The sequence below is a fragment of the Ochotona curzoniae genome, unplaced genomic scaffold (assembly GCF_017591425.1).
Source record: "Ochotona curzoniae isolate NIBS_2020 unplaced genomic scaffold, NIBS_Ocur_1.0 scaffold_2453, whole genome shotgun sequence".
NCBI classification, from domain to species: domain Eukaryota; kingdom Metazoa; phylum Chordata; class Mammalia; order Lagomorpha; family Ochotonidae; genus Ochotona; species Ochotona curzoniae.
This window is the reverse complement of record NW_024467094.1, coordinates 6,872,267-6,888,579: the sequence shown is the minus strand read 5'-3', so window position 1 is coordinate 6,888,579 and position 16,313 is coordinate 6,872,267. Positions and strand designations below refer to the sequence as shown.

At 46.7% G+C, this 16,313-nt stretch overlaps 1 protein-coding gene across 3 annotated transcripts in view; it reads right to left on the bottom strand.

Moving 5' to 3' along the window:
* MYH10 (myosin heavy chain 10) overlaps positions 1–16,313 on the bottom strand; it is a 125,798-nt gene that overhangs the window by 86,568 nt on the left and 22,917 nt on the right. For all 3 annotated transcript variants that reach the window (XM_041001310.1, XM_041001312.1, XM_041001313.1), the window contains exon 3: positions 15,771–15,927. In XM_041001310.1, coding sequence (XP_040857244.1) covers positions 15,771–15,927 — 157 coding nt within the window. The remainder of the gene's footprint in view (positions 1–15,770; positions 15,928–16,313) is intronic.

Below are 16,313 nucleotides of genomic sequence, written 5' to 3'. Positions count from 1 at the left end.
CAACAACTGCTTAGACCCCTGCACGCACATGGCTTTGGAACGGACCAGGCCCAGCCACTGGGGCCATCTGGATAGTAAGCCAGCAGATAATCTCACTCTTTCTCTACAGTTCTGTCTTTCAAAAGAAATAAACCTTTTAAATATATATATATTTCATATACATATTCAAATATATACATTTCAAATATATATGTACATATATTTCAAATATATACACACACACATATATGAGTTCCTGGCTCTTCATGCTTATCCAGCCACGAACGGCATTTGTAGAATGAACCAGCTGCATCTAGCTTGCTCACTTTGTCTCTCTCTTCCTTGCATAAATAAACATGCACACTGGGCAGATGCTAAGGGGCAGTGAGGTAGGCCACTGCTTAGGACGCTGGCATCCTATACTGAGTATGAAGATCTCAGTCATTCAACCTTTCAAATAAATAAGTTACGGGGCTAATGGTATAGCTTAGGAGGCTAATGCTCCACCTGCAGGGAGGTTAGCATTACAAACAGATGCTGGCTGCTCTGTCTGCTTCCTATCCAGCTCCCTGCTTATAGCCTGGGAAGGAAGTAAAGGATGGTCCAAGTCTCCAGGACCCTGCACCAACGTGGGAGACCCAGAAGAAGCTCCTGGCCTCTAGTTTCAGGTCAGCTCAGCTCCGGCCATTGCGGCCACTTAGGGAGTGAACCAGTAGATGGAATATCTTTCTCTCTCCTCACCTACTCTCTGAAAATCTGCCTTTTCAATAAAAACAAATCTTTTAAAATTTGTATAAGTAAGTCTGTAAAATGCATATATATTTATTTGAAAGGCAGTTACAGACAGAAGGAGAGATAGAGATCCTCCACCTGCTGGTTTAGTTCCCAAATAGCAACAATGCTCAGAGTCAGGCCGGTATAGAGCTGGGAGCCAGGAGTTGGCTCTGGGTCTCCCACAGGACTGTTGCGGCCCAAGCACTCACTCCATGCTCTACTGCTTTCTCAGGCCATTAGTAGGAAGCCATATTGGGAAGGAAACAGCTGGTACTCCAACTGGTGCCCACATAGGATGCGTGCACTGCAGGCATCAGCTTTACTCACTATGCCTGCCAAAGCACTGGTCCCAAAAGTAAACAATTTTTAAAACCCAGAAACCACTATGATTTCACAAAGTCTTTGCTTACTTACTTTAATGTAAACCTTCAGAGTCCTGAACTTTACTGGTCTGAAGCAACTGCATAGAACTCCGATACAGTAACTTTTTATGGCTTTTCTGAACTGGTTTGCACATTAAAGAAATCAAAACACATGAAATTAAGCCAAATTAAATTGCCCCCTAATTAATTCAGAACTGCTTTCTTCCTACATCTATACACTCTATTATCACTGTCTGGAATTGGAGACCTACACCATGATTAGTCTTCCAGTCTGCTCTGGACTTCATTACCCTATGCACCCCGTCATCCCCTTACCACCACTGCGGATAATTACAGCTCTTCTAGCCACACTCCAGCTCGTGTTATCTGTCTGATACTGCACTGAGGACAGGCCTTTGTCTCTTTATTGGTGCAGAACGGGCACAGGCCTGACATCCTGCAAGACTCTCCCCAGCTCTGTGCCACAGCCCCTCCTCCCACTTCCCCACACCCTCTCCACCCTTCAAGGCCACAGAGGCAGGACAACAGTTCACTGCGATGTTTGCACTCCAAATACATGCACATGTAATTGGACACAGCCTTATGGTGACCTTTAAGGAGTGACACACATCACTTTCAACAATTCAACTGGCCTTCTAAACGGTGGTGACTCAGGACTGGCACTGTGGCATAGGTTAAGCAACCACACTGGATGCCACATCCCACACAGGAATGCTCAAGACCCGGCTGCTCCACTTCCAATCCAGCTCCCTACAAAGGAGCCTGGAAAAGCAGCACAAGATGGCCCAAGTGCTTGCGCCCGAGCCTGCTAGGAGACCAACACGAAGCTCCTGGCTCCTGACTTCAGTCCTTCCTAGCCCCAGCCATCGTGGCTCTCTGGGAAAGTGAATCAATGAATCGAAGATCCCTCTCTGTTAACTCTACCTTTCAAATAAATAAGTCTGCTTTTTACTTTTTAAAAAATGTTTGCTTTGAGGCCCACATGGTAGCCTAGCAGCTGAAGTCCTCGTGTTGCACACACTGAGATCCCTTAGAGGCGCTAGTTCTAGTCCTGGCAGCTCCACTTCCAATCCAGCTCCCTGCTTGTGGCCTGGGAAAGCAGTTGAGGACGGCCCAAAGCCTTGGGACCCTGCACCCAGGTTGGAGATCCGGAAGAGGCTCAGGGCTCCTGGCTTCGGATTGGCTCAGCTCCAGCTGTTGAAGTCACCTGGGGGTGAATCATTGGATGGAAGATCTTGCAGAGCTGAGCAGATCCAAAGTCAGGAGCCCGGAGATTCTTCTGGGTCTCCTACACAGGTATAGGGGCCCAAGGACTTGAGCCATCCTCTACTGGTTTCCCAGGCCACAAGCAGGGAATTAGGATGTAAGTGAGGCTGCTGGGATTAGAACTAGTGCCCATATGGGATCCCAACATGTACAAGGTGAGGACTTTAGCTGCTAGGCTAGCGCTGGACCCAGCAACTTTATCCAGATTTTCCATGTGAGTGGCAGGAACCCAGCTACCTGAGCCATCACTGCTGTGTTTCAGGGTGTGCATCCGCAGGAAGCCAGCATCAGGCCTGCGCACTCCATGTGTGACTCAAGGACTCAATTTAAGTCTTAATAGTTGGGCAAGCGAAATCCAGTGATACACACACAGAAAGAACGATACAAACAACCAAGTGCTGTTTATTCTGGGAACTGAAGGCTAACTTACATCCAAAAGGCAAAAGATTTAATTCAATAAACCAAAGAAACCACATCATTGAAGAGACATAGAAAAACCATCTGACAAAACTCCATATCCATTCATTCAAAACAAAATTCACTGGGGTCAGTGCTGAGGCACAGCACATCAGGCTTCTGTCTGCAGTGCCAAAACCCCATATGGGTGCTGGCCGGAGGCCTGGCTGTTCCACTTATGACGTGTCTAGAAAAGTAGCAGGGGACTGGAACAAGTGCTTGGGCTCCTGCCACCAACATGGGAAACCTACAGGAAGCTCCTGGCTTCAGACTGGGCCAGCTCCAGCTATTGCAGCCATCTGGGGAGCGAATCAGTAGATAGAAGGTCTCTTTTCTTCCTTTGTCTGTCTCTCTCTCTCTCTGCCTCTTCCTCTCCCAGTCGAACAGCCTTTCAAATCAATGCTTTAAAAAAAAAAAAAAATCCACCAAGAGATACAAGAGAACTTCAACCAGATAAAGGTATCTACAAAAAAAAAAAAAATCTTAACCACTACTGTCACTTTTAACGGTGAAATCTGGATGCTATGCCTCCAACCTCAGCAACAAGTGGATCTATTCTCACACAGTTTTTTTTTTTAAAGATCTATTCATTTTTGTTGGAAAGTCAGATAGACAGAGAGGAGGAGACAGAATAGAATGGAAGACCTTCCATTCGCTGATTCACTCCCCAAGCGACCGCAATGGCTGAAGCTGAGCTGACCTGAAACCCAGAGCTTCTTCTAGGTCTCCCACATGGGGTGCAGGATCCGAAGACCTTGCGCCATCCTCAACTGCTTTCCCGGGCCACAAGCAGGGAGCTGGATGGGAAGTGGAGCTGCCAGGACTTGAGCCTGCGCCCATATGGGATCCCAACGCATGCAAGGCGAGGATTTTTGCTGCTAGGCTACCATGCTGCGCCCTATTCTGACACTCATAAGTCAATGTCTCAATGCAAGGGGACAAAAAAGGCAGTAAAGGAGGAAACATCTCTACCTGTGAAAGACACCACTGGAAGGAATACCCCAAAGGACGTACCCAAAAAGGGAAGACAAAGACTTTCCAGAATATTGGATTTTAGCAAGGTCACAAAAAATGCCAACCTATATATTTTATAAATTCTACTTCTGAATATCTACAGTGGAAAACTGGACATTGATATTTCAGAAGTCTTAAAAGCTAAAAAAAAAAATAAAAAGAACACTTGGTTAATACTTAGCTGTAAATCAAACAGAGTGGAAGATCTGTGCCTGAAAACTATGAAATACTGATAAAAGAAATAAGCAGATTTGAAACCGACAAATAGTGTTCACGGATTGAAGGACACCATTGTACAGCCCCCAACTGATATGCAGATGTAACGCCGCCAACTGAAAATGGGGCAGGATTATTTTGTAGATGAACAGGCTAAGTTCTAAACTTGACCTATGAGGAAAGTCGAAGTAACTAGAATAGACAAAATATTTCTTTTAAAAAGTTTGTTTTGATGCATTGAAAGACAAACAAAAAAGTCAGACAGTTCATCTGCCTATTGGATCATTCCCCAGGTGCCTGTAAAACCTAGGACTGGGCCAGGATGGAGCCAAGAGTCCAGCACTCCATCCACCAGCTGGTGAGTCCCAGGATGCATTAGCAGGGAGCTAGAGGGGAAGCAAAGGCGCTGGGGCTCAGACTGACCCTCCCAAATGGGAATGTGACATCCTGAGGTATGCTTCCTCAACAGAACACTTAAAAAGTGGCTGAGGACTCACAGGGCCCACTCTGAAGACTGACTATGAAGCTGTTGATGAAGCCAGCATGATACCGGTACTAGTACAGACAGATCAAAGGAGAGCCCTGGAATAAAACTTTGTTGATTTTTAACACAGGTGCAAAGGAAATTCACTGGAGAAATAAACAAGTGCCTCTTAACAAATAATGCTAGAACAATTGCATATCTACAGGCAAAAGGTGAACCTCAACTCTAACCCTGTGTGTCATAAACAAAAACTCAAAATGGATACCAGACACGGAGGGGAAAAAACTATCCAAAATAGATAAAAATTCTATAAAACAAAGAACTGTCAAAATTCAACAGAGAATAAACCACCCAATGTCATCAAAGATATCAGAGGTGCCAAATTAGCATAGCCAAATATGCATCAGAACAAAGCAATTTACAAAGTCCAATCAGACACCACAACACACCTACTTAACTAGAGAAGGGAACCACTAAACAGCACCTGACTATACTAGGTGCTGACAAGGACCTGGAAGTCATCCGTTGCTGATATGATGCAAAATGGTACAGGCATTTTGGAAAACAGGTTGGCAAACGCTTATAAACATTCATCTACCATATGTATGTAGAACAATCCTATTCTTTGGCATTGGCCTGACGCAGGTGAAATGAAGACTGTACTACTAATGGACATCATGGCCTGACTGCCCCAAACTGAAGGGAATGACCCTGAGATGGTATTCAGAATGAATAAACTGCAGAGCCATGCATACGATGGAGCACTACTCACTCTATAAAGAAGTGCACCACTGGGGACCAAATCTCAAATGCACTTTGCAAATCAGCCACAACCAAACAACTGGACTGCATATGACAATTTTACATGCTTGGAAAGGGGAAACTATGAAGTTGAGTCCTAGCCATTTTTGTGCACTGTGGCCCACTCTAAATCTTCAAATCTGTCCCCGCACCCCTGCCTTTTAAAAAATTTTTTGTTAAGATATATTGTTGGGGTCCTTGCAGTAGATGTGGGGGACATGAGGGGGTGAAGAGTGTTCCATTGCAGGCAGGGCCGCAAGGAATTTCCCGCTGTTTGGCATGGCCCGCCCAGCGGATGTCTCTACAACCACCTGAGTGCAGCTCCACCTTCTTTTGCATGGACACTGGACCACCCTGCGGAAGAATTCTAATCCATCCTGGCATTTGCTACTGCGAGGTTAAGCTTTTGCTCAGCCTGAGCTTGGAGGTCAATATCTTGCAAAAAAAGGGCCCTTTATCATTCCTACTGTCTTGGCTGTCCCCATTGAACCTATGCTAATCAAGGGACCTGTATTTAGGCTTTCATTCTTTCCTTGATCTGTAAGTTCTCCTTTTCTTTGTGATGTAAGATTGAATTGTAGGATAAGAATTGTAGCAGGAACTTCTAGGTACTGGCAGCAGGAACTTCTAGGTAATACTATGGCAGTTATCTTTGGAAACACCCACTTGACCATGACATAAAAAGTCTGGGCCAGAGTTTGACTGATTTTGTATAAATAAAGCGGACAGCTTTTTTGTGTTGTCCATTATGATCATGAAATCCTAGTGGTCCATCTCTTTCTTTCCTCTTTACGCCTCATCCATGCACCCTTTGCGAGTTCCGAACTCAGCTGGAGCTGGACTCCGGCAATATATTTTTATTTGAAAGACAAATTTCCAGATACAGATCTTCCATCAACTAGTTCATTCCCCAAATGGCTGCAACGCCCAGAGCCGGGCCAGTCTGAAACCAGAGACCTGTAGCATCTTCTGGGTATCCCACGTGTATGCAGGGACCCAAGTGCTTGGCTCATCATCTTTCCCAGGCACATTAGCACAGAGCTGGATCAAAAGTGGAGCAGCTGGGACTTGAATGGGTTGCCCATAAGAGATGCAGGTGACATTGGTGGAGGCTTCACCTACTCCACCAATGCAGGCCCCATTCTGTGCACCTTTATCCTACAGTTCCCTCCAGGGCAGCCACACATTTTCTGTCTCCCCAGTGAGAGGACCAGAGCTGCTAGAGGGGCCCTGCTGTATCTTACAGCTTCACATGTGAGTCAGTATTGATAAGACTCAACCCAACTATTATTCATCAAATGCCCCTGTCCCTGACATGTTATTCTGTTCCTGTTATTGCTCTGAAGTTTCCTTTAGGTTGATATGACTTCAGATTTGCTTCCTTTCAGTAGAAGCAGCTGTGTGTGACAGCAAACCGCAGTAATGTCCCCTTGAGTGATTGACATCTGACGTCTCAGGGACTGGTGTTATGATGCGGCAAGTTAAGCAACTGCCTGGAAGTGTCGGCATTCCACATGAGTGCAAGTTCACAATCCTGGCTGGCTGTTCCACTTTAATTCTTTTATTTTGGTAATCTTTACATTTTTAATTAGGGTTACAGGAAAGTGGGGAAGCCCATTGTTTCCACATTAATATTATTTTTTCTGTATCTGGGGTAAGGGAAAGATTAAGGAAAAAGCCCCACCCAGCCTCCAGCCCATGCCCGGTAACCAATGTAGGGCACGCTCTGAGGGTCCTGCTCATACAATTTTGATAGTTTAACAGTTCTGAATCGCTACCAATCTCGCCACTCTAAGCGCGATGCAATCTCCTCAGAATCCACTGGCTGACATAGTCTCTTCATGGTTGGGGATCTGAGACCAGCAGTTCAGTTGGAGGGATCCCCAGAGAAACGTTGTCTGAGGTGATCCCAGACCTGATTCTTGTGTGTGTTTGCCAATACAGGGTCCGGCAGTCTGTCACCCAGTCAGCTTATGCATATGCTGGTGGTTGCAACTGCTGGGTCAGTTCTGTTTCCAGCCCTGTCTTCCACGACCAATGGGTGTTGCAGTCCAGCCTAATCCTGCCCACTTCAAACTCAGCCCTCCTGCAAACCAGTGCGAGCTGCAGACTAGCCGGGATGACTCCCCATAACTCCCAGCAGGGCTGCTCCCTATCCTGGTTCTCATGCTTGCCAGTTATGTACTGCAGACTTACTCAGTTTGTCCCACAACCCATTCAGCTCTCCTCCATGTCAATGGGCACTGAGCTTAGTTCCATCTAACCAGCTCCACTATCCAGCCCACACATATACTGGCGAATGCTGTTCTGTCTAGCCACCACTGCTCCACTCCTGGTTTTTATGCTCTCCAGTGGGAGTGTGCCCACTATTTCCCTCCTAGGTCACTCCCAATCCCAGATTATGCATTCTCCAGGTGGTTCTGTGGTTTAACTTGACAGAATTAGCCTTCATGCCAGTCTCTGCCAGCTGATGCTGCAACAAAGCCCAATCAACCCCTCACCCACTTTAATTTATGTGCACACCAGTAGGAACAATCAGCCCAGCCTGGCTTTTTCCTGATCTAGCTCACATGAGGCCCAAAGGTGTTGTAGCCCTGCCTGGTCTGGTCTGCCCTAATCCCAGCTAATGCTCTCCAGTGGGAATGGCTGTCCAGTGGGAGCCCTCCACATTCCCCCTACCAGCTCTGCCCCCTCCCCTCCCTGGTTCTCACGTGTGCTGGTTGGGTGCTGTGGCCCAGTCTGGTATGGCCCACCTCACCTTGGCATTTGCCAGTGGGTGTTGTAGCCTGGCCCAGCCCACCCCCAATTCCAGCTGATGCTGGTGAGGGTTATAGCCTAGCCAGGCAGGCATCCAATTCCAGCTGTAATGTGCACTGGTATGTGTTGCCCAACCCACACTTTGTTCTGGTGCTCGGATTCTCCAGCGGCTGATGTGAACTGATTCAGCTTGGTCTGCCCCTGACCTATGCCAACTGTATGCTGGTAGGTGCCTTTCCCTGGCCTGGTCTGCTGTGTTCCCTATCGTGGTTCTTGCGCTCACCTGCAGGAACTGTGTCCTGCCAGAGGAGCTGCCCAGGCACCGCCACCAGAACCTCTCCCAATACCAGATGTCGCGCATTCCGGTGGGTTCATGAGCCAGCCCTACACAGTTCACCTCCTGTCCTAGCAGGAACAGTGGACTTTCCTGACTTGCCTTCAACCCATTCCGGTTTTACCGTTGGATGTTTCAGCCCAGCCATGGCTCGTCCACACCCAGACACGGCTCACACATGGCTCAGTAGGAGGCTGAGACCTAGCCTTGTCCATCCCACATCTACTCTGGTCCTCCAGAACACCAGATGGTGTTGGAGTCTAGCTTGTCTTGGTGCATCCAGTCCCAGTCCACACTTGTGCCAAGGGACACTGCAGCCATGTCCAGACCAGAACGCAGCCCCCATTCCAGCCCCTGCACTCACCAGTGGGAACCCCACCCAGTTAGGGTGTCTTATTAGCTCCCCAATTGGACCTGTTCCCGACCATAGATCGTGTGCATGCCAGTGGTTGCTCTGACCCAGCTTGGCATAGCCCCTCACATGTCTTGGCCTTTGCCTTCGTTGCTGTGTCCTAGTATCATTGGCTCCTGCAGACCGGTCAGTTTAAGAGCCTAGCTTGGGATGATCTGTGCTCCATCCTGATTTCTATTTTTCCTGGTGAGTTAAGGTTTGCTTAGTCCGGCCCGGTCCTCCCCCTTCCAGTTGCAGCTTGGCGCACCCTACATCCTGTTTTAGGATGCACATTCAGGTGCTGCTGTTTGATCTGTCCAGACTATTGTCGGTTCCTTTACCTGTAAGTGATGGCAGGGTCTATGGTCACACCTAGCTCAGGCCATCACCACCCCAACTTGCGAGCTAACCAGTGGGACTTGTATTTCCACAGGGTTGGGCCCACACTTCCCCCAGAGAATCTACCCCCGGATCTGGTTCTCTCAACGTGTTGGTTAGTGTCCTGACCCTGCCACGTGTGACCCATCCCCTATCTGGTACTGGTACCTAGCCCTGCCAGACAGGCCCCCAGCCATTGCTTTTCTGTGGACTGGGATGTGGCAGTCAGTGATGCTCTATGCTAACAGCCCATCTCAGGATTCCCATGTGGACCTTCTATTATCTCTTCGCTTTCCCCCATGGGTCCTGTTCTGGTTGGGTTTCCCACTTTACTTCAAGTCCGTTTTGTCTGTCTCCGTTCCAGGTTTTACACAGCTTTCATTGCTTCTGGTGGTTCTCTTCCCAGTCACATTTGCTGCCCATTCCGTTGACCACACTATAACAGAGCATCTGCTTTGTTCCTACATGTTGATCTCTTTATACATTTTTTCTTTTTTTTGGATTCATTTCACTGTTGTAGTTCTAAAGCACCCTCACTGGGAAATAACACACATCAAAGTTCACAAGGCAATGTACAGCTCAATAAATTATAAAGTAGTCTTCTGGTCTTCTAAGTAAAAGGCTTAACTCCTCTACAAATTGTTGTTTACTAATAAAAATATTACAGCTATGAATTCTTAAAGTGGTTTTGCCACAACTCATGTATTTTTCATATGTGATATTCTGTTGTGGTTAACTTCTGAAGAACCTATAATAAATGTTTTGATCTTCCCTTTCACCAGAAAGCCATACAGATGAGATTAATAGCTGAAACAGCAAGAACTCATTAGGCACACTTCCACTAACCCACTTGGAAATCTTTTCCCTAGTTAGAGCAGACCTTGGGGCAGAGTTAAAATGACGTGTCAAGACCAACTAAGAACAAAGTGACTAATAGTGATGATGATGAAGGGAGGGGGGGCAGGAGCAGATTTTCCCAGGGGATCAGGAGCAGAGAATTAGCAGACCTGGAACAGCACCCCCAGCCCCATCCCCCAGGGCACAGGCCCACCTGCTACAGAAGGGCAAGCAGCAGGTAAAGCCCCAGAGGGAATGAAGATGCTCAAGATAATTAAAAAAAAATTTACATAAGAAAGGAAGGGAGTTGCCTAAGGGAATGGAAAAGACCACTGGGAAACAAATCCGAAAGCAGCAATGGGAATGTGGGGGGTTTCATTCTGAGGCTCCAGGAAGATGGCAGGTCTTTGGAACTCAAGGTGGCCAGAAAGGGTTGTTCTTGCAATGATGGTTGCAGCCAAGCTTCCCATTCCATCTAGGTCTGCCTACTGGGACTGGCAGCAGTGCTGGTTGTCTGACCCGGACTTGAAGCTCGCTGGGGTGCAAGGCTGTAGCAAGGCCTCAGGATCAAGGGCAGAGGTGTCACACAGGGGTGAGCCTGGACTGGAGGCAGTCTTGGATGACTGTAGGCTTCTGAGGATGGTTATGTATGGGGTAGGGGTCCCAAGGTCATCATATTCTGCTTCTAATAGGTAGTACCCAAATGAAGATAATCTAATCTTGATCCATCTACTAAGATATGTAACACAACAGAGTTACAGAAACAGGAAGATAGAGAAAAATGAACAGCCAGATAGTCCATCAGCTGGCTCACTCCCCAAGTGGCCACAGCAGCCGGAGCTGCGCCAGGCAGAAGCTAGCAGCTGGGAACCCACTGGGGTATCCCATGCAGGTGCAAGGGCCCAAGCACTTGGATCATGTTCCACTGTTTTTCCCAGGCACACTGGCAGGGAGCTGGATTGGAAGCAGAAAAGCTGTGACTCAGACTGGTGCCCATACGGAATTCAGGCACAGGAGATGCTGACTTAACGTGCTACAGCACCAGGTCTTCCCCTTTTAAATATTCTTGCCTGGATCTGTCCAATCTGCAGATCTGAATCTTTCAGTCGCTCAGGTGAACATTTAAATAATATGACAGAGCAGTCACTTGGCATGGAGGTCAAGGCACTGTTTGGACACCTGCATGCCACAGCACCGCGTGGCCTGCTCACCATCCAATTCCAGCTTTCTGCCAAGGTGTTCCCTGGAAAGCAGCAGTTGACAAGTTGGCAAGCAGCTGGGTCCCTGTCACCCACAGGAGACCTGGATTAAGCTTTGGTCGGGGAGGGAGAGGGAGCACTATGTTGTGGCATATTAGACTAACCCTCCGCCTGCAGTACCAGCATCCAATATGGGCACTGGTCCTAGTCCCAGCTGTTCCACTCTTGTTCTGACTCCCTGCTGATGGTCTGGGAAAAAGACCGCAAACGGTCCAAGGCGTTGGGCCCCAGCACCTATATGGGAGACTTGAAGGAAGCTCCAGGCTCTCAGCTTCAAATGGGCTCAGCTCTGGGCATCACAGCCATTTGGAGAGAGAACCAGCAGATGGAAGATCATTGACTTTCACTCCTTCTCTGTAACTTGACTTTCAAGTAAGGTAAAAGCTTTGGTCTGGCCCAGTCCCAGCTATTATGGGCATTTAGGGAGAGAACCAGCAGATGGAGGTCTTGTCAGTCTCTCTGCCTTGCAAATAAACATGCTCATAACTAACACTTCTTCAGTGACATCGGAGGCCGTACCTCTACGTGTCCCATGTTCCCTACTCTCCTAAATTACTTCATTTTTTTTTAGTATTCTAGCCTTGTCTCACTGCTTTAGTTTCCAATTGTAGTGATTCTGCCATCCTATACTTTTACTGAGTATGTGATTTTTTTGTAGTCAAGTTTATGTCTAAAACCTCTGTTTTCATTCATCTAACCCAAATAAATTTTTTTATAAAATAAGTTCAAAACATTTATTTAAAAAGCAATATGACAGAAAGGAGACAGGAAAAGACAGATCTTCCACATGCCAACTGCTGCCAACAGCCAAGCCTGGGCCAGGTCATGGCCAAGAACCAGGAACTCCCACCTTGCAAGTACTGGGCCATCACCTGGTTGCTTTCTAAGGTGCAAAGGAAACTGGGTTGGAAGCAGAGTAGTCATTACAAGTGGCAGCTTAACCGGCTGAGCCACAGTGCTGGTCCCAGCAAACTTGCATTAAGCAGCTACGAGGTTCCAGCCATACACTGCATCTTAACTGAGGCAGCACTCCCTACAATCCTAACTTAAGGGAGGGGAAAGCGGTTCATTAGATTTTCTTTATGAAAAACAAACTTTTCAGCATATGTTTCCAATAGACTTAAAGATGTCGGTTGTGCGCCTATAAAACTTGTGCATAACATGAAACTAGGGGATCAGAATACACACTTCTGATGAAAAGAAACAAAAATGTATGGGGCAGGCATGATGGTGTAACAGGCTACTCCTCCACCTGCTGGCACTAACATCCTATTTGGCCACCAGTTCGAGCCCTGGCTGCTCCACTTGTGATCCAATTCTCTGCTTGTGATCTGGGAAACTAGTGAAAAATGGTCCAAAGCCTTGGGCCCCTGCACTCATGTGGGAGATCAGAAAGAAGCTCCTGGTTCCCAGTTTCAGACTGGTCGAACTCTGGCCATTACTACCATCTGGGCAATGAACCAGATGGAAGATTTCCCTTTCTCTCCCTCCCTCCAACTCTGACTTTCCAAGTAAAATAAATAAATCATTTTAAAAAAATCTGGAAAGAATGGACAGCTGAGCGGGGTCACATGTGCTGAATCCTCCACACAGTCCCCTCTTGGAGCTACAGCCTGGCCCTCCTCACGGGATACCCACTTGCATGTGTAATAAGAGACAGACCGATGAGCTAGGGTGCCAGTACCAGCTTTACTGGCAGGTACTCCTGGTACGGTCATATGGCTGCAGCAAGTGTCCTGCCCAGCGGTGCCAGGTCTGCACCCACAAAGTGCTACTGAGAGAATGCAACACAAAGGCAACAGCTTAGCGTGAGTTCCTGCTTCTATTTTATCTAATCCCTAAAATGATCTTAATCAACAAACTCCTTTTAGCTCTCACATGGGAGGGCTTCATTATAAACGAGTGCATCCTAACATATTACCCTGCTGGATCCCAGCTCATATATATATTTTTTTTCCTTTTCTTTTTTTTGGCATTTTTGTTAAGTTACTTCTTTGTGCCTCAGTACAACAGGGACAAGTCATTCTGTTTGCAAGATTATCAAGCATTACACGATACAACACATAAAGCATTTGGCCCAGTGCCTGGCTCATAGTAATTTTCAGTAAGTATTCATTCTAGCATTTAATACCGTGATATGCTGATAAGCCACATCTTCCTCACAGTCTCCACAGTCTGTACCCATACAGCTGGTTTGGGAACCTGGTAATGGGATATAGCACTTATCCCTCTTAACTATTATGTTCTATGATTTGACTCCCCATTCAAACTGTCAAGACATTTACAAGTTCTGTTTCTGTTCATCAAATACATTTATTATTCCTTCCAGTTTCACATCATCCGCAAACTGTATGGGCATGCAGCCCACACCTTCAAGCACACCAGCAAGAATGCTACAGGCACGCCCCTGGGGAAACATCCTGACAAACCTAGCCAACATCCATCATCCCTCCGCCCCTGCAGGGTGACCCACCAGGCCAGAGCCCTGCAGACAGCAGAACTCTATTCATGCTGTATTTCCCTCTGTTCCTAAGCCTACAGCAGGTGCATTTGTGGTGGTCTCAGACCTGCCTCCTACCTACAGATTCTAGAATGTCTGACACGTACATGGATCTCAGTGGCCTAGAGACTTTACTCCACCTTCTAAAAATTACAATGATCTGTGTGAGTCGGTCCCCCTAGCATTCTAGAAACTCCATTTATACAAGACTTCAGGGATCCCAGTGGCGACAATCACAGTTGTGAGAACGGGGTTGTGTATAGGAGAAACCCTGGACTCAATTAGAAAAGAGGGCTAGGCTGTAACACTTCTCATTCCACACAGAGCATCCCATAATACAAACACTTTCAAAAAGCGTTCCTCTGTAAAACATGGCATCTGAAGCCATGGTCTAAATCAATGAGCCAGAAAATGAGTTGGCTTTTTTTTTTTTTACCTTTTATTTCCCCTTCATGTATTTAAGGTTCTACCAATATTTTATAATCTTTATAAAGAGGCATTCACCTTCCATACCATTCTTCCTGTTGGTTTTAAAATCGAAGAGAGGGGGCCCGGCGGTGAGGCCTAGCGGCTAAAATCCTCACCTTGAACACACTAGGTTCCCATATGGGCACCGGTTCTAATCCCAGCAGCTCCACTTCCCATCTAGCTCCCTGCTTGTGGCCTGGGAAAGCAGTCAAGGATGACCCAAAGCTTTGGGACCCTGCACCCATGTGGGATACCCGGAAGAAGTTCCTGGATCCCGGCTTCGGATCGGCATAGCATCGGCCATTGCGCTCACTTGGGGAGTGAATCATCGGACGGAAGATCTTCCTCTCTGTCTCTCCTCCTCTCTGTATATCTGACTTTATAATAAATACATAAATCTTTTAAAAAAATAATAAATAAATAAATAAAATCTAAAAGAGGGTCCAGTGTGGTGACCTAGTGGCTGAATACTCATCTTGCATAGGCCAGGATCCCATATATAGGTGCCAGAATCTCATATACAGGTGCTGGTTTGTATCCCAGATGCTCTGCTTCCCTTCCAGTACCCTGCTTGTGAGCTGGGAAGGCAGTAGGGATAGCCCAAAGCCTTGGGACCCTGCACCCACACTGGGACACCTGGAAAAGGCTCCTGGCTTTAGATAGGCTCAGCTCTGGCCGTTGCAGCTGCTTGGGGAGTGAACCAACAGACAAAGATCTTCCTCTTTATATATCTGACTTTCCAATAAAAACAAAGAAATAAATCTTAAAAATAAATAAATAAATAAAACCTAAAAGAATGGAGCGCTAACCACACTGGCATACAGTGGGGAATCACATGTGTGTAACCAGATGCTTTCTGTACTGGCGTTGTGGCACAGCAAGTTAAGCTGCCTCCTACAATGCTGGCATCTCATAAGAATCCCAGCTTGAGTTCTACCTGTTCCACTTTGAATCCAGCTCCCTGCTGACGGACCTAGGAAGGCAGTGGAAGACGGCCTAAAGGAATGGCTCCTGCATCCACACGGGAGGCCCAGATGTCTTTCCAGGTTTCCGGCTTCAGCTTCGCACAATCCTGGTCGCTGTGACTATTTGGGGAGTGTACCAGCAAATGGAAAATCTCACTCTGCTTTTTCTTACCTCCCTCTCTTTCACTCTTTTTAACAAATGCATAAATATTTAAAAAAAAAAAAAAAAGAAAGAAAGAAAAAAGATGGTGTGTAGCCTAAAATTCTGTTATATATACTGTTATAAAGCACACTTCCCAGTTTCCTACAGATCATATAGAAAATGGCCACACCGTCCATTCTAATCTTAACGATCTCACAAGTTCTCTACAAGGAATGTTGCTCTTTACAATCTTTTTTTTCTTGAAAAAAAGAGAATCAGAAGGTGTTGTAGGACAGATGGAGACCTTCAACAGCTGAAGGGCACTGAGGAACCCTCAGTACGTGGCACTCCAGCCCCTCCAGTTACCTTGCAGCATGCAGCGGTAGGCGGACTCGGATATGGCATAGATGTGCGGGGGCATCTCGTGGCGTTTCTTCCCTCTGTACATTTCGATGATGTTCTCAGAGTAAATCGGGAGGTTCTTGTAAGGGTTGATGACTACACAGAAGAGTCCAGAGTATGTCTAAGACAGCAACACAACACAGTGTTAGCAAACGGGAGGGGGATGGACTTAAACAAGCCATCCTAGCTTAGATGATTCTCTCTCTGTCCTCCCCACCCCCAAATTAAATCCAGCCCACCCCTCGTGGCTCCTGCAGGCATCTGGGAAGATGCCTTGCTCCCATCTTTGCAGGGCTACTCCGGAGCTTCAAACGACACTTTTCACATCTATTCCTCCTGAGCACAAGGCATGAAAAGGCTATTAATGCAGTTTCAGATTCCAATTAATTAAAAAAAAAAAAAAACGAAAGAAAGAAAAGCTGAGTTTCAGCATAATACCAAAATATATACATATATTTTCATAGCTTCCTGACAAAGCTATTTAAAATATTCCTCCTTTTTCAATTA